Below are 24677 nucleotides of genomic sequence, written 5' to 3'. Positions count from 1 at the left end.
TTATGGTTATATACAACACAATCAACATGGCTTTTGTTCTGGAAAGTGTGGGAACGAGCCAAGAATTCTCCAGGTCCACACACGAAAATCACCATTAGGCAGACTAGAGCACTACTGTTATGATACTGGGTAAGAAACGACACAAAAGGAGTGTGGAAGCAGCACAGCATCAGGCTTGACCACACCGACGAGCACCGAAAGCGAACTGGTGACTGATCGTTTTTGCAGCAAACTCGAAGCATCTGTGCCAACGGGACCACAGACATAATGCGCCACATCGGGATTCTCTTATAATCATGTAGAATCACGAAAGCTTGCTTGTAGAGTGCTGATAAATTTCCTCTCAAATGGACTGTCATAGATCGAGCAGAGCTCATACCAGAAACGTAAGCTTGCACAGCACATAAAGTAGCAACAGCTTTTTAGAAGGTCTCAAACACTGCTGTAGTTAGCAGCAGAACACCTCGAAGGCTATCCCTGTACTTAGCACGTACCTATTCCAATGCTGTTTTCGATCACAGTTGTCTCGCGACGCATGGCCAAAAACTATCATTCAATGCGGTTGTTAATTGCCTGGGCTCCACGGCACCTAGTCATAGCTGCAAGACACAACATTACAGGTACACGGTAAAAGTACCTGGGCTAAGAAAAAAGGACAAAATAGTACCTGGGCTATGTGCATCTAATTACTCCACTCAGGGGTTTGCCCAGTGCCCTCCCCAACAAATATTTTACAGCACTCCCATAATTTTGCGATATGAATATATATGAATGATTATTATGCGTGGCAGTAGCCAAGTGAGACCAGTGTCCCCACACACCCAATAGAATACAACACCTCGCTCAAATGAACAACCTGAGCAAATCCTTTGACTGCACCGAAAAATATTCCTGAAGATTTATGACATTCGAATACGCATTTAAATTCTGTTATTTGATAATTTGAATGCTGAAGAATGCTGAATGCCACACACAGAGGCACTGAGCTGTTGTCTCGCATTACTGTTTACTGCATTGCTGCTACAGTGTCTATCAGAATGGCTACCTAGGATGGGCCTCCGTAAGAGCATAGGTGTCATAGCACATGGCAAGAGTTTTCCGAGCACTCCCAAGGCTAGCCCAAAGATCTTACAACTCCCGCAAGAAACAAAAAAGACAAGAAAGAAGAAGAACTGTGAACAAGGCCCAAAGAGCCCCCCAGCAGATATCCTTCTACACAATTCCAACAGCCTCCAGAGATGAAAGTTCTGCTAAAACTAACTGACATTCGCTTTCCTAGTGCCCGGTTTCCACTGTGAGAGCAACTGTAGCAGACAGCTGTCATTTTACAGCAAATGCAAGTACCAAAAAGAGGAATAGGAGGCACATGTTACAATGTAGCCGCAATCTCAACCATTCCAGAAACAGAACCAAAACGTATTGTTTAACTCCTGCGTCACCGCTGCACGTACTTTTCACAGATTGCCATCGGAAACATTATCATGCCCAACAGCACTTTGCTTTGCGTACGTATTTGAATATTCTAGCAATTTTTGGAGTCCAAAGCTCGTTTCTCTTCAGAGCACTGTGTTTCCGCAGACCAAAAATCTTCCTCATATATGGTGTGATGCCCACCAATGCTGTGTCAAATGGAATGTGCCATCTTGTTCCGAGAGGTTATAGAGTGGCAGTACTGCAGTCAATTTAGCAGGCACAAGCAATGTTCTGCCTACAAACTACGCTCTGATCAAGTCAGTAGACTGGTATTTCGGTTGCACTTATGCATCGACCACATAAATGCTGGTCCTACCCGTACCTCCCCACTGGTATCCTATTGATATATCCCGCATTACAAGGGAAACTCTGTGCAATTATATTATCTAATAACTATATATAGCCTTTGACAAAATGTACAGTCTGCAAGCACATGACCCTCCACTGAATTATGAAATTCCTCCAAATATTCTGTCCCCCCCCCCCAAATCAGCTGCCACACATCACTAGTTTGAAATCGCTATATCACAGTGAAAAATATGCCAATACGGTGCTTCCTGATTAACGCACCTGTGCAATGTTTTTATTACACACAAACTGATTACCAAGAAATAAGAATATAAATATAATCTTCCAGTCATTGCACTCAGCAGAGTAATTGGAGCTACTCTATGTGCCTTGTCCCACATTACGATCACATGAGGTGTAAATAGGGCACCTATGTGCGTACGAGATATTGAGGTACTCAGCACAGTGAAATTCGGGACTAGGTTACAGGTTATTCACAGAACTATGAGAGAGCTTGTGATGATGGGAAGAATGGGCACGTAACATTTAGCTCATTAACACATCAGAGAGAACCCCTCCTCACAGCATGAACTATGTGAAGGATGTAGAGCAGCAGATTGATAATGTCCACATAAAGGTTGATGGCAGCGAACACGTAGTCTTCGGGTGAAAGCGCGAAGGTGCGTGCACCACCCATCATGAACTGTGTGTCCAAAACAATGTACTGAAAGTGGAATGGGTTTTCTGTAAGTTATGATGAGGCAACTGCAGCAACACGATTGGATTCTGTATTCAGTTTTGAAATGTGTTTTGTTGAAATGTGTAGAAGCAGACATGTTTTTCTATTACAGTTGAACCTCTCAATAATCAACGTCGATTTAACGAAAAATTTCCGTTGCACGAGCGCGTCCCCATAGACGCCAATGTATTTTTGAGCTCGATTTAACGAAATACGCTCGTTTGGTCACCTCTATTTAACGAAGTCCCTGGGCTCGCCTGCGCGTGTCTTTCCCCTTCACCACAAAGAAAAGGAGGAGAAACTTTCCCTCTCCGTTGTTTTTACGCGAGTTTTCGTTGGTCACCTCGTTTGTCACGGAACGTGCCGACACGTGCTTCGCCTCCGCCGGTAATCGGTGCGCCGACGCTGTTTCAAAACCGGCGCGAGGGTCTCTTTGCACCCGTTTTCGGACAAGAAAACACGCATTGCTGACATCTCGCGAAGTCTAATCTGCTTGTGTTGATGACGACGACAGTACGTCGCGGTTTTGTGCCTTTTCATTACTCGTTTTTGTTCGCGCCGCTAATGCTGACGGTGGTAAAATGGGCATGATGCCGCTGCAGTTCAAGGTTCCATCGGCGCAGACGTCTACGTGCCGTGTACCCATTTCTCGTTCTTTTCGCCGGTGTACTATTGTTCTTTCCGGACGTCATGAGTGAAAGTGAACCAACCAAGAAACTTCGATACGCGAGCGCGTAGGAGAAAGCAGTCGAGGTTCATCCGGAGTTACGAAGGTTATGAACGCTTAGAGCGACACTGTGCACAAATTACGCGTTACCTAGCATTATGTAATGAATAAAGCTTGATATTTTGTGCCCTTCTTACCTTAGTACCTGTTTCATGACAAATGACGTTTTGCGGAACACGCGGCGCTGGCTGTGCGGCGGCCATCTTTGTTTAACTTGGCGTGTTCCATTTAACGAATATCTCGATTTAACGAAACAAAAGAGTCAGCATTTACAAATTCGTTATATAGAGGTTCAACTGTATATCTAACATAGCTATGTGGACTATCATTAGTTAAGGGCAAGAAGGGAAACTTCAGATCCTTGACATAATAGAGAATCTCATCTTGGCAACTCTGTGGAGAAGAACACCACACATTATTGGAGCATAACTCCACTACTAGCGAGAACACCTTGCACTCAACAACGACCAGGCACCCCAAGGTTCTGCTGTAGAGTAAATATGCAGATTTTGCAATCGAGACAGAGAACCTTAAACTCTATCTGAAGTGATGAGATTGCATTTTGTGTGTAGCTCAATGCTGCGTGGCCGTAGCGATATAAAAATAAAAATAAAACAGACTTTGTTGGTGTCGATACTCCACTGGTGGCTGCCGTCATGTCGGCAAAAATAGGCAATAACTATTCGTTTTCCGTTACTCTGAGTGACGGAGGCCCGTCGTAGCGCTTTTGGGTCTTCGTTTCGGCAAAGGCTGGCGAAATTCACGAAGGCCAGCACGTGCTGTCCAGCCACGAGTCGCGCGATCGTCCTTAAAGCGAGCTTCACCTAAAGCACGCAGGCGTTAGGTGAAGCCGACTTGCGGAATGGTGACGCCTAATCTAGCCACAAGTATGTTTCCTCCTCCTCCACCGAACGTCACCACACGCGAGGAGACTCTGGGTGACGTCGCCGCCGTGCTCGCCAGCACTACATCGCGAAGCGGAGGCGTCGTGCAAAGGCTGGCAGCCAATCGCAGGAGCCTTCCACGGATTAGTGTCCGGTCGAAATTGTAGGACTCAAGTTGTCACTGACTATAGTTTTCTCAGAAAACTTACATTTCCAAAGGAAGCATTTTGTGTGACGGTTCCTGAAGGTCGTATGTTTAAATGACGTAGTAAAAGAAATATATGCTCCAGTAGAAGAAGATAGGAGCAGGAAAGTTTCCTTTGAGGTGCTGAGAGATTCATGTACACATCCCATAACGTAAACTTGAGAGAAGGGTAACATTACGTGAATAACAATCTTAACAGCATAACTTATTAGTCAATATTGCTCTGCATTGCACTTGAAAGCCATAAGCATAGGCACATCCTACACATGGCCAAGGTGTGCCGAGGAAAGCAAATGATTACATAGAGCAATGAAAAGGTGGCCAGAAGGAAGCTCAGAACATGAACAAAATGAAGACCCACAAAAGAAGGATAAGGAAGCAGGGGAGAGCTTGACAGGGAGGTAAGGAAGTAAAAAGGAGATAAGGTGACCAGATAGGAACAGAGAAAGGATGAGGAAGAAGTCCACGAAAGGAAGGCAATCTAAATCAAATGAGGCGTCATAACAAAGAAAGTCTCCAACCAACCCCTCAGTCTCGATTGGCATATCCGACGATCTGAAGAATCATGAGGAAGAGGTTCACAATGTCAACGTAGAGACTCAGGGAGGCGAAAATGTATTCCTCTGGAGACACGCTATACTTGTGGTTGCCGCCCAGCATGAGCTGTGTGTCAAACACTAGATACTGAAATATGGCACAAGGAATGCAAATCAAACTCAGTGCTCCACTTAGCCTCAAAACACACACTTTGCATCACAAAATGTCGAGAGAATTAGCTCATATCAATTGAGACGAGACCCTCGTTTCTTAAAAAAAAAAAGGGTTTGCCACGTTGAACTTAAAAATGTTAAGAATACTCCGCAGCCTAATTAAATTAAACTAATTAAATAATCTCAATCAGAAAGCCTTACCACTGAGAACAGTAAAGCTCCAATGCAGGCGTAAACAAGGCGGACAACCTGTAAAAGAACAGTTTTATATATACATTAACAGCTGGGAAACAGTTAGCAGTTCACAGTCTAGAAAATACCGTAATTTCACGCGTATAAGCCGCACCGCAGATAAGCCGCAGGACGCGTTTTTAGGAACGTTTTGAAAATTTTCTGGCAGATAAGCCGCACTCGCAGATAAGCCACGGGCAATACGAGACGACTGATTTGAACGACAAAGGAGACCATAGAGAAGGCCATAAACCCTGTGGTCCATAGTGTACAACAAAGGAGGTCAGCTCTAGAGTTCTACCAAGATCGGATTGTGCCCTTGTTGGGCGTTTTTCATGGATTGATCGGTCAGTAATCTTCCAATAGACGTGAATCACTGTCACCACTTTCGTTAAAGCTGCTTGGGGGAATGCACCAGGAAGATTATTCTACGTGAATGTGGGCGCGTCCCTGTTACGCACTGTTCGTGCATCGGCAGGGCAGTACTGTTCCAGAGACACTGTCGGCCCGGCCCTTTCGTTAAAACTGACGTATGGGGAAAATACCAGGAAAAAATAGTCATCAGATAAGCCGCACCGGTGGATAAGCCGCAGAGCACCCGTGAGAAAAAAAAATCGCGCATAAGCCGCGGCTAATACGCGTGAAATTACGGTACTAGTTTTATCTGCAAAATTAACTAGCTTAATAGCCAGCGTCCTAATGAGAGCAGTACAATCTAGCATTGGAACACAACTTACATCATTATGGAAGAAGATCATGAGAAACCCGAAGCACATGAAGACTATGGCACAGACAAAGAGTATACCGGAGAGAGCAGTGAAGTCCCACTGTCAAAATACAAAAAAATGTGACCATTAAAGAAGCAGTGGGACGGGTCCCCATATTCTTTCTGGCCATGGCCTGCTCTGCGGGAAATAAAATGAGCCCCTGCACGGGACCTCTTCTGCATGCCTTGCAGAAATCTTCAGCACTTCCTTTTAGCATTGTGGAAGGTGGAAATCCAAGGCTCCAACGAGAGCAGCGGTGCCTGGTTGCAATTAGCCAACAAGGACATAATTTTTTTAGGGATGTGGTACCATGTCTCTACCACGTGCCACAACACAAGGGGGCAGGTTAGGCCAACGGTAGCACGGTGACAGCATCATGTACGATATACGGACGTGATGAAATGAATGATGAATGAAGTGAACGCGTGTGATGAAAACACACCTTGGTTTGAAAAGCGAAGAGCGTCAGTGCCAGACATACAACCTGAAACACAAAACAAGCAAAATTATCTTTCGATTTACCAGCAATTTTAAGTAAGTAGATTAAATGCACAACATATTAAACGTTTGTCAATCCAAAAGAGTGCTACCACCAGCCACCACAATAGTGTTAGAAAAAGCACTTACCGCACATATACCGACAGCAATGATTACTTCATCAGCTTTGTAATAGCTGCGATATGGAAAAGTACGCGCAATAATTACCACCCTGGGTTTTTCACCTTGTGAACATGATGAACATATAAAATAGTCTGTACTCAAGCATCCCACAACAGATCAGGTTCATTCTTACCTTGACACTGTTCCAAGCAGAAAACCTTCACAAAGAGTCTGCAATTTGGGAGAAACAGTTTTCAATAGAACAAGACAGCGGCAAAAGCGCAAAAACGTTTATTTGGAAAGGACTGTCATAATTTGCACTAGGTAATGACAAGCACATGCATAAGGTTGTTAGTTCTATTAATCTGTACCTGCAATCCAAGTTGTAGCCATATAACACATTCGCATGCGAGCATTAGAATCTGTAACTAATAAAGATAACACAGCTGTGGTATCATGGTACACCGTACCGCTGTCCAAGCTGCCAGAGGAAAGGAGTGTACCATGCTGTTCCTGGTACAGTCTGTTTGTGCTACCTTATATAGACCATCATAAATACAGTGGTACTTCCCACTTAGAGCCTACAGGTTTTCTGGACTCTTTGTGTACTGATTGTTTTTCTTTCTTTCTTGCTGTTCCTAGCTGTTACAAGTCTCACTTCAAGAATTTACTTCTGAAGAATTCATTAATGTATGTTGTAATAGCAGGCGCATTACTAGCATTCTGCTATGTGTCTGCAAAAGCTTGTTCAAATCCTGTAGTATTTGATGCTAATAAACTGTCAAAAAAACAAAACAATACGGCCATTCTGGTCCCGGTTCGGACCAATGTGATGCTCTAGCACCAAACTTCACGGTTCAAGAAAACTTGTCAAAAGGTGAAGCAGCATTCATTGCATATTTCCCGTAGTATGCCAAGTTTTAACGTGTCACTTTTACAGCATGAAAAGGGAACTACCGTTCTAGCTGAAGAACTAAGTCACTAAAGCCAACAACTCTCGTTATTACAACGTTAACGTTGACAACAACGTTAGACACCTATTGCTGTAGTCATTCGCCTACCACTGTCACTTGTTTACCGTGTGTCAAAACGTTGCCATCAATTCTCCAGCGAGATAAGATGAACACATATTGAAAACAGAATACAGAAGTTGACTTACAAAGATGAACAGGAGAATGAGGTTAACTGGGAACGATCGGCGAACACCCTCGCAGCAAGCTAGTACTAACATCAACACGAACGTCACAACCCTGCAAAGTAATTTTATGGGAACCTTAACGCGTAATCACTGCACAGACCAAAAATAAGAAAGCTAATTAGAGCCTGAAGTCATAGGGTTTTACCCGATTCTTCCCCGAATTTGCCTCCCCCGAATTGAAGGCTCACTCTTTAGGGCGAAACCCGATTTTTACCCGGCAAATTCCCCTCACTGGGATGTCTGTAGGAATGCACTAACTTACTTTGTTTGGCAGCAAATGCAGTTACATCTCCTTTTGTACCAAACTACTACAGTTAATTTGAGTAACTGAGCCCGATTTCTCCCCGAATTTAGCGTACTGGAAGTTTTTCCACCTGAATTCGCGTGAATTTAGTGGACATGTTTATTTAGCCGATTTTTACCCCCCGAATTTAGTAAAAAATATTTCCCGAAAACTTCAGGCTCTAAAGATAATGTTAACTTCTCACAAAATAGCATGACAAGCATGGCATAACAAGTGCACGCACCATAATTTCACACGTATTAGCCGCGGCTTACGCACATTTTTTTTTCTCGCGGATGCTCTGTGGCTTGTCTGATGACTTTTTTTCTTGGCATATTCCCCATACGCCGATCTTAACAAAAGGGCCAACAGCGTCTCCGAAAGAGCACCGCCCTGCCAATGCACGAACAATGCCTAACAGGAGCCTTCCTGGTGCCTCCCCCAACCAGCTTTAACGAAAGTGCATAGTGCATGCATATGCACTGTGATACATAGCATGATGACTTGTCATTGTCTTTTCTGTGCTCCCAAGATCTGATTCTACTGCTATTTTACACAATTTCCTCCTTTTGGCAGTTAATAAGCAATCTATATCACAAATGTGTCATTGGCTTCTACTTATCACGTAACAACTAAATCTAAACTGAAACGCTAAAACTGAAAGGTATGCAAATTCTTTCATTTTTTGTGTTTACGCTTACGCCTCTTTTTCATGGCAACATTGTATTTTGCTGCACATCATAAAGCCACATAACAAATGAATTATGCGTGCATTGGGCTTAATTTGGTTTATTCTGTGTGATATTTGGGAATGCAAAGATGCATGCTTCAAATTTAGGGTTTCTGTTGGCTTGCACTTTTTTATGCCAAAAAGTAGGTCTTCTTGGATTTTACACTTAGAGACTAGCACCAGGACACTGTGCACTAGGAAGAGGGATAAGTCAGGTAATAACAAGCACAATTGATTGTGTGTGCACACGTAAATAGAAAATGTGCCATAATGCTCGATCCATATTCAAAATTTGTTAAGGAGTCAGAACATAATTACTTTCTCTTTTTGTGACACCACCAAACGTGAAGTGACACAAACTAAATTTGCAATGTACTTAACAAGTACTTTGCCTCATAGTTTGTACTTTATTTGTAGTACTGCGCAGGTTGTACCTGGCAACGTTACTTTAAAGACGACCTCGAAGTAGTATGTCCTTCACTGGGAACCAGGTTTGTCTAACTCCATTACACATTTTAAAACTTCATTACAAATTATCTTTACAAACTACTTACATGGCTGCAATATAAAGTCCAGGGTTTGCCCGTGAGAAGGCTTTAACATTAGGCCTGAAAGAAAACGATAAACATTTGATGTCATTGTGGACGAAAACTTTATGCTTAGCATTTACGTTTAGCTTCAGGATTCATGTGTTACTGATTTCAAAGTTAGCATCATGACTTCTCATTCCTTATACAAAGGTAACTCAAATGAAAACTGCACATGAATCAGCAGTAACTGGGTATCTTACATGTTGGTGAAATTACAAGTTTATCAAAACAGCAACAGAATCTGCTTGTTGGTAGGAGCAATGCATGACAAACGAGAGCAACAAAAACAAGACAACACGATCTCATTAGCATTAACTTCACATACAAACATTCAAGAAAGAAGCACAAACACGTGCGCCAGTGACTCAGTGCCAACCGCGTGCGCCTGTGATGCTAAGGTAGCATCCCTGACCGGTGATCGGGAGGGTCTAGGTTCGACACCTGGCTCTGGCACTCAGTGGCTTTTCATAAATTACAGTCGCCGACCGATTTTTCGGACATGCTCGATTTTTCGGACTCGTTCGTGGAACGGCCTCGGGTCCCATAGAGTTCATGTATAAGAATGTCCAAAATTTCGGACGCCATGCAGCTCCGTCGCTCGATATTTCGGACTCTGTTTGCCCAACCAGCGAATTTATCTCTTGAGGTGACGGAAAATATTGGTACCATCCGAAATTCGTACCAAAAGAAATCAACCAACTAAAATATTGAGCCAAAAAAATAGGCAGTGTTGATTGTTCATTTTCTATTCCTCTGAGTAGAAGAGGTCTGTCTTAACGCTTTTGCGTCTTCGTTTTTGGCCAACAGCGCAGCACGTGCTGTCCGCCTGCGAGTCTCGCGACGGCGCTGTAAAGCGAGCTTCACCTACAGCACGCATGCGTTAGGTGAAGCCGACTTGCAGACTTGATGACGGCGGTGCCTCTGACAGTGTACATTGACGAAATGTCGCTTCGGGAAATAGAGGCTGATGTCATCAGGCAGAGCTGGAAGCACGTTAGGAAAGCATCGACAAATTTTCCAGCCTATTAGGGCTTAGTAAAGTTTATTTTGAAGCGAAATTCGTTTTTTCGGACTGCTCGATTATTCGGACTTTTGCGCGATCCCCGCAGAGTCCGAAAAATCGGACGGCGACTGTACTTGTTGGTGTGTTCCTAGCTGCTATCCTATCTCCTCAACTATCTCATTTGGAGAAATAAAAGATCATTGCCCACAGTAATTGCAACGAGTCAGGCTGGCGTTGTCAGCGGTGCGTGTCGTCAGCTAGCTATCTATGGCTCACAGAGAGGTGGAGAGGAGGTTGACATGGCGCAGGCAAGTCGTGGAGTGCAGTTTCCCGCTGAAGTACAGCTGATGTGTGCCGACCGCCCAGTGGTATCATCCATAGCGACCAGAGAAAGTGTCTGTACCGTCCCAAAACGCAACGTACCGTGCACAAGGCCTTCTGGCTGGCACAGACTTTTAAACAATTCCATGAATGCATTATCGAGATTCTACTACACGTTCAAGTTGATGTTGCTTGCCTAAAATTTGTGGTATAAATCTTTCCAAATTTAATCAATTTTGGTACAACGAGATAGTCCATACAAGAAAATAAAACCGTGATCCCTGTGAATTTCGTTATATCAAGGTTAGAATGTGTTTGGCCGCATGTCTGAATGTAAGTGTTGAACTGGCCACATGGCCCTAACCATAGGCGCCTATACGGGGTGTCCCAGAAAACGTGTCATTGAATTATAATAAAAAAACTACACCACCTAGAGTCATGCGGTCAATGGCATTTGTTCTTACTGGGTTTTTGCCACCTCCTCATGTGAATGTCGTGTAACATAAGTTTAATTATGTAAATTTTTGCGAGCTTAAGTCGGAAATTTGCCTAGTAAAGGTCACTTTTTTACCCCACCAATGTGAAGAGCGTGTCTAATTTAGTCAAATTAATGATAATTGACAGGGATATTCAGGAGCTATCCCATCGGAAAAAATAGCCGAACATCATGCTCTACGGAGGTCGCACAGAATAGCGCACGATGAATTTTTCAGCACAATCTTTGTCAGCCTGACAAAAGTAGGTTGGAAACCCAGCCCTCCTCGACATCACAGAAAGAGATAAAACAGGCATGGCTTATCACGTCCGACTTTCGCTGGTATAATGCTTTCCCTCTCCCAATTTTAGGAACTGTTTCTTTTTCTACTATCACTCTGTGGGCTGGCTTCGGAACCTCCTTTCGTCGCACTGAGAGCGATTGCGCTCAAAAAGTCATTGCGCTATGGTCCGGTGCTCCGAAAAGCATGATATTCGGCTATTTTTTCTGATGGAATAGCTCGTAAATATCACTGTGACTTATCATGAATTTGAGTGAATTCGGCACGCTCTTCATATTGGTGGGGTAAAAAAGTGACCTTTACTTGGCGAATTTCAGAGTTGAGTTCACAAATATTTACATAATTAAACTTGGAGTACATGACATTCACATTAGGAGGTGGCAAAAACCTAATAAGAGCAAATGCTCTTGACCGCATGATTCTAGGTGGCGTAGTTTTTTTATTATAATTCAATGACACGTTTTCTGGGACACCCTGTATGCTACATCCTGCCCAGTGATCCCGAAACATACAGGCACTGGTCGTCCACAATGGTGGCACTAGCTTCCTCGGGTGATGATGGTTATCTCAATGCGATATCCGCAGTATCGGTCGTGATGCCCTCCTCCTACACACAGAGTGTAGATTGTAACTGGTGACACCTGACAGTCGGAGACATGACATAAAGAGAACACACCAGCGCCAAGTGGCTGGGTGTCTCTAGATAACCACTGGCTTATCCAAATATGGCAGGGGCCTGCACAGCGTGCACCCACACAGGACGCTTATCTCCGCTAAGCGCGGTAGAGCAGCGTATGCACCGAGCTTACGGCGGCATACACTTACGAGATGGGCAAAGGTTGTCACTGCTCTGACTTGTCTGTGTTTCCGACCCTAGAAAACTGGGGTCGGAATACTGGCTCAGAAACTCTGGTGCATAGCGTGAACGGCCAATTTTGCCTCGTTGAGCAGGCATGTATGCCCTAACATAATGCACTGTAATAAGCGACAGCTTCCATAAACACAAGCACAGATACTTACTCAAAAATGAAGAGCGCAATGAGCGCAGTTGTAATAGCCAGTTGAACGAGAAGAATGCCATAAACCTTGCGGATAAAACCTGCAAAGAAAGCACTTTTTGCACATTGCTTCGCTCAAGTGGACTACACTCTACCAACGAGGCTTTTGGAAAGATGGACAAGTTGTGCCATTTGGTCTCATCAGGGCCAGGGTGTTTGAACAGAGTATAAGGAAATTTAATATTTTCATATTCCACTAGAGATAATTTGACAATGCAATACATCAAACCCGTTCAAACACGTCTGGTTCGTAACATAACATAAAGCCCAACAAGTGTCTCGAATTGGATGAATAAATTACTGCTGAAGGCAAGTAGAAAGAGGAGGTTCTAACTACTGTCTCGTTTCTGGGTAAATGTGCCCTGACATTTGCAAGTAGTTAGCTTCCAAGGCTAATGAATGCCAGGGCCTGTCCTGATCACAAGATGAAAAATGATTGCCCTTCACTCGAGACGTGCTTGGATTTGCATAGCAAAAGCTCATGGATGTTTCAAAGCATGTGCTCACTGCAGGATTTTTAAAAAATGAGGTGGCTCATTTAATGATAGCCACTGCCATCTCACATTTTCCCACATATATTTCAGTAAAAGGTGTCTACATTCTAGATATTCGGTCACCGACCTGTACAAAACATATGCCTAGCTATGTAATGGCAAATTCACTAGGTCAAAATGTGACAACGTGGCCTAGTGTTCCAAAATTGCAAGCCATGTGCTTGTGGCAAGTCACCCTAACACCCTAACACACCCTAACACAGGTAGCCAGAAGATAGCAGCTTTAGGTGCTTGGGTGCAGAGTTCGAGGTAACTCGTAACTGTAACCAAGTTCCTGTTTTTGGCAACTTATAACTAGGGCCTGACTTTTTAGGGTTAAACCCGTATCCGCCCGATACTTACCCCCCGAACGAAATCTGTAAAATTCGGGTTTAACCCGAATCTACCCGAAAACATCCGGGTCACGTGGCACACTCATAAGCGTGCATTAAAATAAAGTTTGATAACATTGCTAAACATTAGTTCCATGTTAAGACAAATTTTTATTAAACAAAAAAAATCACCCGAATACACCCGAATTCCTGACGACAGAATATGCCATAACAGGATTTAACCCGAATACACCCGAATTTTCGAATGAAAAATATCACCCGATATTTACCCCCCGAATTTGGCCAAAAATAAAACCTGAAAAAGTCAGGCCCTACTTATAACTTAACTTGGTACTTTTGCGCCGCAGTAACTTTCAGTTGGAACTCACTTCTTTTTCAGGTAACTTTGCAGAGTAACTTAAGCTGAGTTCCAAGTTACTTATAATTCGCTTTTCATTCACGTCCACATATTTTCTTGCTTTCTTTCCAGTTCTTTCATGGCATTTTATGCCATAAAACGTGATATTCAATCAAACGACAGTATTCTATTCAGGAAGTGAGAACCGCTGCCATTGAAATGAAGCTAAACCACTGTGCGACCGCAGGGAGTAAGATGCAAAGCGTTCGTATTATTGTATTGTATGTTCGTATTGTATCGACATAAACGAAAACGATCTAAGCGTGTTTCACTCCTCCGCAGGCAACTCCAGGTCTAACTCAACTGCTTACGTACGTGCGCTGCACCTGTGTAGTGCTGCTCTGTGTCCGAGGTAACTTGGAAGTAACTCGTTCTTTTTGTAAGCAACTACGTAACTGCGTGTTACATTTCAGGCTGAACAACTGCGTTATTAACTTAGTTACATTTTTCACATGGTAAATTCCTGGCACTAGGCAAGCACCACGAGAACACACACGATTGCCACGTTTTGACCAAAATAATGTAATTGTGCAGAATCTGGCAAAGAAGGGAGCTAGCAAAATGATCATGGGAATTTGCACTAACCCATTTGCAACAATGGCACCTGTGCTGTTCTTTAAGCATATTTATAAGGGAAAGCTGTATTGACTAAAAAAAAAAGCCCACTGTACAAAAGAGTAGCACAAGACAGAAGGTACAGCAGATGCTTGCATGTGCACAACATGTATGAAGCATAATTCATTCTAAAAGCACAAAGGCTTCTAAGAACAGGTTCATAACATAAAAACATTTGGAGAATGCTTACCATGGCGAATCATTTTGTCAGAGAAGGCACTGGGATCCTGGTACCCAACGCCACCCATGTCAGACCCGTAGTATGCCATCTTTCTTGCAAACTATAGAGCAATAGAACAAAGTGAGACATGACATTCAAAAAAAGAAAAGAACAGAAAAGATAGTGAGAAAATAAGCAATCAAGGAACAATGAGAATAAGCAACAGCAAATCAATCTTTGTATGGATGAGCAGACAAATAGAGATTAAAGTACAGTCTCCTGGGTGCATTTTTTCAGTTACTCTCTCTTAGTGCATGTTGCACGTGGCCCTGTATGGACCTTATTTTGCCCTTTATTTATTTTGCTCTTTCTTATCCTGGCTGTAAGTCTTCTGTGGTCTGCTTCACGTTCTCTGCTTCTTGTTTCAGCTCCCTCGACAAGAGGAGGTGTATCTGTACTTTGTTTTTCTATTCTATTTGCTTGTATATTTCCCTCTTTTTCCCTCCCTTTCTACTTGTACTATATATATACAAGGTGTTTGCCCCAAAGTGTTAAGAAATTTTATTTAAAGCGAGTGATAAAAGAGAAACGAGAGCTACTTTTCAGCCACTTGACTGAGAAACAGGTGCTACTAGTGAAGCAGTACCTTACTTTCTTACTCACGTAGTAGAAATGTACCACTTGCTTTTCTTTAATCGCTCACTTTAAATACAATTTCTGGTCACGTTATAGCAAACAACCTGCATAGATGCTGTATGTATGCTTACTCTATAGCCTGATGAAGATTAGGCTCTGCACGAAAGCCTCGTTTTTATTGTTTTAAATAAAAGTTGGCCCTAACCGTCCTCCTATTATTGCTGTACTTCAAAATGAAATATGCAAAAATGATCTCCGTATGAACCCGTAAAAGTTATCCATTTAAATCCGATCTTAAATGCAACACATCACTGTCTGTGCAACAGATCAGGACCCTCAGAAGTAGTAATGCTCATGCACTTACAAGGCAACAAATCACGTAGTTGAGTAATACTGCCCTGACATGTTATTATGGGGAGTTTGATGGGGAGCTTGATGGGGAGCTTGATGGGGGAGGTGAGAGGGGAGTTGAGAGGGGAGTTGAGAGGGGAGTTGAGAGGGGAGATGAAGTAGGAACAGCTCACGAAATGCTCGCTCACATTCATGAAATTGTACTGGTCTTTTTGCTGGCCGTCGTCTGTTTGGCATGTGCTTTTGAGACATCAGTCTCAACTCTGCCACAGTCTTCAAGCCTTTGTTTCGCCTTTGTGACATGCCTGAAGATATTTGTTCCTTTACAACTGATTCGGCATTGCACATGGATTACGGGAAGTGTCAACAGCGCAGCTCGTCACATGACTTCGAAGACGTATTAAAGCAAGACGCCATTGAAGCACCTTTGGGAGTTGGAGTAGGAACCGCTCACGAAACGGTCTCTCACATTCCTGTCATTTCACGGGTTGGTGATTGTTTTTTTTTTTTTTTTTGCTATATTTGACGCGTTGGATACCTGTGTTTCCTACTCCACACCCACCACTATGTAACGCAATATGTGGCAGACGACGTCTAATGTCGTATGTTGCGTCAGTATACAGGGTGTCTCAGTTAAATCCCCGGGCTAAATAGTTCACGAACCGGTGCACCAATCGAAGAACTTTCTTTTTTACAAGTATCTGTCCGATACCGCCTACAACCTGCGCACTGTGTGAATGAGTGGGAGGCGCTCATTATTTAAATAAAAATTCAAATGAGTTTTGTAAAAAAACATAAGTTCTAAAGCAGGACGCCATCGGCATTAAAATGGGTACATACCCTTTCGGGACCTTCAGTGGACACCTTTTAGAGAAAATCTGCCACCAAAGCAGGTCATTTGTTGCAGTAATTAATTGGTTTCGGTTTACGTATTTTTGTTGCGGATGGTCGTGGAGAAGCGCAAAAGGACGCTCTTTCACTCCCATGTCCACCAATGAATTACGTACTTACACCAATGAATTACACAAATTAATTACGTCCTTTTTCACTTTGTCGCGAGCAGCCGCGACAAAAATATGTAAACCGAAACCAATTAATTACTGCAGCAAATGACGCACTTTTGTGGCACATTTTTCTCTAAAAGGTGTCCACTGAAGGTCCCAAAAGGGTATGTACCCATTTTAATGCCGACGGCGTCCTGCTTTAGATCTTATGTTTTTTCACGAAACTCATTTGAATTTTTATTTAACTAATAAGCACCTCCCGCTCATTCACACGGTGCAGAGGTTGTAGGCGGTATCGGACATATACTTGTAAAAAAGAAAGTTCCTCGATTGGTGCACTAGTTCGTGAATTATTTAGCCCGGGGATTTAACTGAGACACCCTGTATACGTCAGTATGTTTCGTTCCATGTTAACTGTGGTCTGGTGTGTGGATATTTAGCTTTTTCAAATCAGACACAATAAGCGCAGTTGTTGCTTATGAGCTGGGTCATAGGAAAACAGAAAAGTTACGTTTTATTTTTGTGCGTACGGCTGCTCCCCCTTGTGAGAGATGCGGAATTAAATCCAGGCTCGACAGACATAGATCACCTAGATAAATTACAAGACACGACTGAATCTCTGAGTCCCACGGTGCTGAAGTATCAGAGATAAAATTCCGCGAAACTGCGTGACACTGCAGAAGGAGTCGCAGACCGAACCGAACGGGTTCGAAGAGTAAAATCTAGTCTTGCAATCATGACTGATACTCAAAATGATGATGTCCATTTGAATCAAAATGTTAGTGAAATTCAGTCAGTCTTACCGGGTGTTCTGTTTAATTTACGAACATATGTCACACATATCGTTGATCTAGAAAACCACATGAGATAGAACTTGGTATTTAAGGGCATTCCCGAAGCCGGTGCAGAAGCTTTGGCTGAAACTGAGCGAGAAGTTACTGATACTGAGGAAGATACTGAGAAGTTCAAAGAGTTCACCGACTCAGACGTAAAATGCGCGGAGGGACGATGCCGCCCCATCATAGCAAAAGTTCTGAACTATAAACAGAAAGAACGTATATGTTTTGTAGATATAGTTGTTCGTGTATATATTTTGTATATACATTTTGTAGTGCACCTGTTCTAACAAAACATCACACAACCATGAGTGTAGATTGAAGAAGATCATTCTCCACAACTTAGAAGTGGCCGCAAGCTACTCTGAAAATGTGGTGAATCTTTCCCGGTTCGTTTATCATTTGATAAGATATTCATTGATAGCGATGTGCATATTTATGACTAGGATCGAAACAAAGTTGTTTGTCTTGAGGTTGGGCAAACGACAACAAAAAATACAGCTGTAGCACCAGAAGGTGACAGCCCAGTTGTTTCTCATCCAAATATAGCAAGTAATCTATCAATGTGTTGACAGTCACAAATGTTTTTGGAAACTTTTTTGAACGTCCCATAGGCTTCTCGGATGGAATAGGTCATGCAACGTTTCGCCTCCACCACTTTCGGCTCGTCTTGTGTCACCCGTATGACGTCCCTCGGTCTTGGACTTTGAACAGAGCAATCCAGTTCGTCTGCGGTATAAAAGCTCAATGCAGCTGCTAAACCTTTCAAACGATGTCCTCGATAGGGGTCAGGTGTCGCCCACACGTACTTCTCTGAGACAAGTTTCTTGGATTTCCGAATGAGCTAGCGCGTTGGTTCAGGTACTACTTTCTGCACATCGTGCTTGTGATGCAATACGCCCGCAGGGTGTTTTGACGAGTCTGGTGGAAGTCCGGTTCTGCAGTTCCGGAACTCCTTGATGGGAAAGAAATGTCGTATGCTCGCTTAATCCGTCGACATGTTTTGCAACACAAAGCAACCTGAATCTGCGAATGTTTGCGTTTGGCATATGTCGTCGATGACTTCTCCTGTTTCCTCAATGGCATCACTTCGATTCCTCGCGAAGTAATCTGTTGATTAATAATTTCGATTGTGCCATCCTGCATGACAAACGGTGCGTCCTCAGAGCTGTTCTGAGAAGAGGTGGATGTAGACAGTGGGTTGTGCAGCCAATAAGCCCTTCAAATGCACAAAGCAGTTTCGGCAGAGCATGTCCGTGTCGCGAATGTTTGCTGTTTGTCCAGCACCTACAACCACTTTTACACTGTCCATGCCGACGACAGAGACACACCGGAAATCTCTCGTTCGCAGGATCTTCCCCTTATGCCGGTATACCGGTAACCCTCACAATAAATCCTTTTCGCGCCATACGTCGCAGACATGGTACAGCGCCCGGAACAATAGCCGACTCGAGGTATCTGGAAGTCGGCTTACACTAAAGTGCACACGACTGTTGAATACGTCGAGCAAGAACGGCAGGGAGACCTAGGGAAAGGGGTACCACCTTTCGCAGTGAAAAAATATTGGCTGAGGGAAAGGAGGTGGTAGTAGAGGGAAAGGAGGAAACGTGCAGAAAAAGAGAAAAGGGGTGGAGGAGCGCACGCAGAGAGGAACGGTGCACGCTCAAGACAATACGAGGAAACATATGTGGCTGTATGCGGCGGGATTATTGATGTTAGAAATTCTTATAAATAGTCGACAATGCTGGATTGGATTGGATTGGAACTGCCGGATTGGATCGCCATTCACTTTGAAAAGTGCATCAGCACAGACAAACCTTCTTAGCAGGCGGAGAACGAACGATGGTCGTATATACGGCCTAAGGTTCTAACTTTCTTGACACGACCACCAATAGCTTTGCCCAGCCGCTGCTGCTACCCCCTCCAAACACAAGAATGTAACGAATAACCAAGAAAACAAGAAAGACTCCAAGAGTTGGCCGACTGGTGTGGGTACAGAATAGAATGTCAGTTGTCGACCCTGTGTCCACGTCCCAATTTCCTTATCTGATGACTGCGGAGATTAGTCTATGCTCCATATTTTTTCAAGCTGTAGTGGAATGTTGCAGGGAAAGCCCGAAAAAATCTCTATAAAGGGCCTCGAGCCACAAAACTGCCGGCCAAAGGCTGCTGGTATTGCCTTTTTACCGGCACAATGAGCGAATAACTGGGCAATCCGGTAAAATACCTGCCGGGTGGCAACCCTACATGGGGAGCCTGGGAAGTGGCCAGTCCCGAAGGTCACTTGGATGTGGAAGGTCGTTCCCACTTTTGGGCCGGGTTACAACCATTATGCTTTACACGGGTATAAAAAAAAATGAAACGAACAAACAAAAAAACAAAACCGGAAAGAAGAATGGACAATGTTTGCCAAGGCGTTTAAACTTTGTTTGTCGTGGAGTTCGCCAAAGCCCTGGATTCCTTATTCTACATATGGGAGAGGCCAAGTCCTACTTCGACTGATGTTACTCTCAAGAAAACCCAAGAAGCGGAGCTACATGTATAAGTTTCTAGCGCTTGCTGACATATGTTCCTGACATATGCTTGTGTCTTTCGTATGCGTTTCACTACGAAGTTAAAGCCCAGTCACGCCTGTACACGCTGTGTCCCGTGCCTGCAGGATGCTCCCCTCGAGGGCATGCACTGACGTGCTTTTGGAATATCCCCAGCCCGCGCAGAATTGCAAACGAAAAGTAAATTTTCGTCTGTGAGTCGAGAAGGGATGGTTCTAGAACATATAAAAAAACTCGCCCTAAGTTTTGTTTAGCCTTCTTTTGTCTACAGCCGTATCAGGCGAACTTGTTGGTACAGCAGCTCATTAAGACAAAATGTTGCCGTTTCACAGCACTATGGGTAAGAGAGCTTTGAATGGTGAACGCGGCAGTGCACCTTTTGTCTTCATTGGACAGTTGGTACGTGTAAGAGAGCAATCTGGGATCCGCATAATAAATGTTTAATCACTGAAATCGAAAAAATTCAAAACCGGGCTGCCCGATTCATTACATCTGATTATTCTCCTTTCTCTAGTGTATCCCAGATAAAGCAACGTCTTCAGCTAGCTGACCTCTCTCATCGTCGACGGATTTCTCGTCTCTGTCTCTTCAACCACATTTATCGCTCGAACTCGTTACACCCCCATTACATATTACCTCCTACTCGCATTTCAGCTCGACTCGATCATTCTTACAAGGTTTCCCGTATTCGGTCTCGCACCACTTCTTTCAGTAAATCATTCTTTCCTAATACTATCATCGACTGGAACAACTTACCTCAGGACACTGTCAATGTCATCGACCCCCATCAGTTCCGCATTGCATTACAGCGTCACTTCGCTGTGTCATAAACATTTTTGTATTTTTGTACAGAATTTTTTCGTGTTATTTCCCTCCAGTTCCTCTTTTTTTTCTTTTTCTTGTTGTACACTTGTTGTTTAGTATGTACATGTTGCCTGGCCCACCCCCCTCATGTAATGCCCTCTGGGCCCTTGAGGTGTATGGAAATAAATAAATAAATAAATTCCAAAAATCATTCTTTTTGCACCTGCACAGCAGTTTGAGATTCCTTTTTTCAATAACTATAGCAGGTGGAACAGTCAGTCTTTGCTGTGTTATTGTGTAGTTGGTACACTTTACTAAAAAAAAAACGTTTTGAGTTTCAGTCACACACCGTTCGCGCTGGAATGATGCTCAAGAACGGTAGAATCGTCGATCACAGAAACGACTGACTTTTTTCGCCCTTCGTTCTTCCAAAAATGGTTCCAGACTGGAAGCTAAAAAATAGGCTATTTCTTCATCGTTTTGTACGTCCTAAAGAATTTTTTTTGTTTTTCCCCAAGAAATCGAAGATGTCGAAGTTCCACGGGTGGTCGAATTTCGGTGGAATTAGCCACTGGTCAAAATACTGCTTTCGTTATCAACTACATCAAAGTAAAAGTTTCCGTTACAGACATTAGACCATATCGCTTACACTGGAAAGATAAACAGGAAGGGATGACTGAGCATCGAGCTCGCTGTACGAAAGCATGTCATGATGAGTCACCCGGCTTGGCTCAATTATCAGACACTCCAGATCACTTGCACACAAGAGAGGATGAAGAGAAAATAAAGACAACAGCTGCAGTCGACGCACTCTCTCTCTGTCTCTTTTTTTTTTTTTTTTGTCAAGAAGATACGTCTTTTTCTTGCATCTTTGAACGTTTATGCTCAAACCCAAGCCCAACGTGAACCAATAAAAAACATGGCTCAGCAGTCTGGATTCAATGATAATACCCTTGCCTTCATGTTCTTCTCAACTGCTGTATGAACTTTCTATTCACAAAGAGATATAAAACAGCAAGGTTTGAATGTTTCATCACATCTGCCGCGAGTTCAATGAATTGTCCGCAACATTTTGTCCCAGACACTTCTCGTTCAGGTACGTGGCTGCGTCTGTGACAATCCTGCATAATTTGTCGTGGTACAATGACACTGTGAGCAGCATTGTTACTGCACCTAAATTATGAGGTGTATGTAGCTCGCTGCGCTCCTCCCACTAGCAGGGGCGAACCTAGGGTGTGGCAAGTGGGGACACTCGCCCTGAGGGCTACTTGAGGGTGCAAACTGAGTGCAGAAAGGAGAGAAACTGAAAACGTTGACTGCAATCACATCATAGACCAATTTGCAGCAGCAAGAGCCATGCAGAATAAGCTATAAATTTCCTGTTGTATTATCACTTACCTTGATGTTTTAATGCACTAAAATTGTTAATTACTATAACAGATTAACAAGCTTGGATTGTACTTTGCACTGATAATAGGGTGACATTGTCCTAGAGATAAGCGTCAGACAATTTGTTAGAGTCAACTACCCCGCTTGCCACGGGCTACTGTCACAAAGCACATATGTAGTTCACTGGACAATGAGGGGGACACTGGATACTTAGAATTTGAGCAAGTTGATTATTTTCATTTTTTTAAGTAACAGTGTGTTATATGGGACTGACCTCTGCCGGGAGCCAGGCAATGGGTAAATGAGAGTGCAGCTGTAACTGCAGAGTGTCCTTTTGCACTCACATAAAATTAGTCTTTTGCCTGCTCCCTTTATCGGTAAACGGCCTTGTTTTTTCACGTCAATGCTTCTAAGAATTCAAAACGCGGGTAAATAAAAAATTGCGGGACGGCAGCAAGGACATCAGAAGTGGAAAAGAAGCCGTGCAAGCGAACGGTTGTGTGTTGGGATTCCCCGATGAAGCGTGAGCTTGATGCAATCCTTTATGAAAATTCGATCTGTCCACCCACACAGTTAGCATGTAAAGCATGTCCCTTAATTGTTCGAACTCTCCGCCAATGCAAATAACATGGTTTAAGTGTCTCAAGTACCTGACCATTGTTACGTTTAAGTACCGTAATTTCACATGTATAAGCCGCAGGAGGCGTTTTTAAGAACATGTTGAAAATTTTCTGGCAGATAAGCCACAGGCAACACGAGACAAGCAATTTGTGCGACAAAGGAGAACATGGAGAAGGCCATAAACCCTGTGGTCAATATTCCGGGATCGGCATAGTGTACAACAAAGAGGTCAGGTCTATAGAGTTCTACCAAAATCGGATTGTGCCCTTGTTGGGCGTTTTTCATGGATGGATGGGTCAGTGATCTTCCAGAAGACGTGAATCACTGTCACCACTTTCGTTAAAGCTACTTTACGGGAATGCACCAGGAAGATCAATCTACTCGAATGTGGACCCGTCCCTGTTACGCCCTGTTCTTGCATCAGCAGGGCAGTGCTGTTCCAGAGACACTGTCGGCCCTTTCGTTAAAACAGGCGTACGAGGAAAATACCAGAAAAAAATAGTCATCAGATAAGCCGCACCAGTGGATAAGCCGCAGAGCGCCTGTGAGAAAAAAGATTGCGCATAAGCCGCGGCTAATACGGGTGAAATTACGGTAAATGCATTTTTGTTATGAGAGTTACACTTGTGTTCGGCCTCCAGTTCATTCTGTTCTCGATTTTCCAGAAGTGTGAACCACACCAGTCGAATGTCCAAAACCCTCAATATTCCTTTTGTGCGCACATGTACAGCCCATGAGGAATGACTTATCTGCTTATGCTAAAATATGCTTCCAAGATATGCCACCGCCGACCAGACTGGGAACTGTATGCATAGCTAGTTATCTACAGTCATGAAGACCTACCTACTCCTTGTATTGCAATGCAATAAGTGGAGAGCACTTCACTGTTATTATCGCGTAAAACAAGTTCCGCGTCGCGGAGTCAGGTGAAGGACATGACAAAACGTTCAGAAATAGGTGTCCTGCCTGAAAAGCAAACTAAACGTTACCTTTAAAGTTCGTTTCACTGTGCTTCATGAGGATACAATATTTCTGCTAACTTATTAGTTATTCTTCCGCTAAAAACCAGGTGTTACGAACTCCACTACTTCATTTGCCACGTCTGCAACACAATTCTGCACTTAGTCACGTTTTTTTCTGCACGTTGTAACATTGTTTTATGAAGCAGTGAATTATCACTTTCGAGGAAACATAAGTGAACCAAAGTGCGACATCGTTCGTAATTCATTCACAACCTTGTAACGTAAACGTGCGAAGGACATTTGATTTTACACTGTGACAACATTACATTACAGATCCATATCTAAAACGGAATTCCATTGATCACTAACGAATATCATGTTACACTGTGTCTGTGGAAAGCAGCAAACCCGATGACTCACAAGGTGGGTGCAACAGTGTGCAATACAGGCTGCAAGACGTCCTACCTAGTCCTACCTATGGCCTGTCTCAATGTATATGCAAATGTCAATGAGGTAGGAAGCCGCAAACCACCAAACAGAAAATGAACAAACGCAATTTCGCTGTGAGACACAAATCTTTGGTGAAGCCTAGAAGTTTCGATTCACTCATTGAGCGTTACCACGGCGTCGAAATGTAAACAGAGTACTTTTCGACTTTGGTTCTGCCGTCTTCAAAAGCAGAGGAAGACTGCAACACGCGTGACAGTATAAATTACATAACGTACCTCCTGGTAGTTTGTGTGATGCTATCACACCATACAAGCTGAATCAGCTGTACCTTCTCGCAACTTCTCTGTGAAGCCTGAAATGCCGTGAACAGTGAACACTTGACTTTGTTGTTGGCACTTCTAGCAGCTTGGCTCGGCAGCGATATTCCGACT

At 43.4% G+C, this 24677-nt stretch overlaps 1 protein-coding gene across 1 annotated transcript; it reads right to left on the bottom strand.

Annotated features, from left to right (window-relative positions):
* Positions 1-2013: 2013 nt before the first annotated feature.
* On the bottom strand, positions 2014-24677 carry LOC135374734 (protein lifeguard 2-like). The gene is made up of 12 exons (XM_064607656.1): positions 24522-24677; positions 14672-14762; positions 12546-12624; positions 9390-9443; positions 7784-7874; positions 6818-6855; positions 6652-6697; positions 6467-6508; positions 5995-6084; positions 5228-5275; positions 4842-5000; positions 2014-2485 (listed from the first exon to the last, which is right to left on the bottom strand). The coding sequence occupies exons 2-11, from the start codon at positions 14748-14750 to the stop codon at positions 4845-4847; spliced, it is 723 nt and encodes a 240-aa protein (XP_064463726.1). The 5' UTR covers positions 14751-14762; positions 24522-24677; the 3' UTR covers positions 2014-2485; positions 4842-4844.

This window comes from Ornithodoros turicata, unplaced genomic scaffold, assembly GCF_037126465.1.
Source record: "Ornithodoros turicata isolate Travis unplaced genomic scaffold, ASM3712646v1 ctg00000746.1, whole genome shotgun sequence".
Lineage (NCBI taxonomy): Eukaryota > Metazoa > Arthropoda > Arachnida > Ixodida > Argasidae > Ornithodoros > Ornithodoros turicata.
The sequence above is the reverse complement of the archived record's forward strand: the minus strand, read 5'-3'. Positions and strand labels throughout refer to the sequence as shown.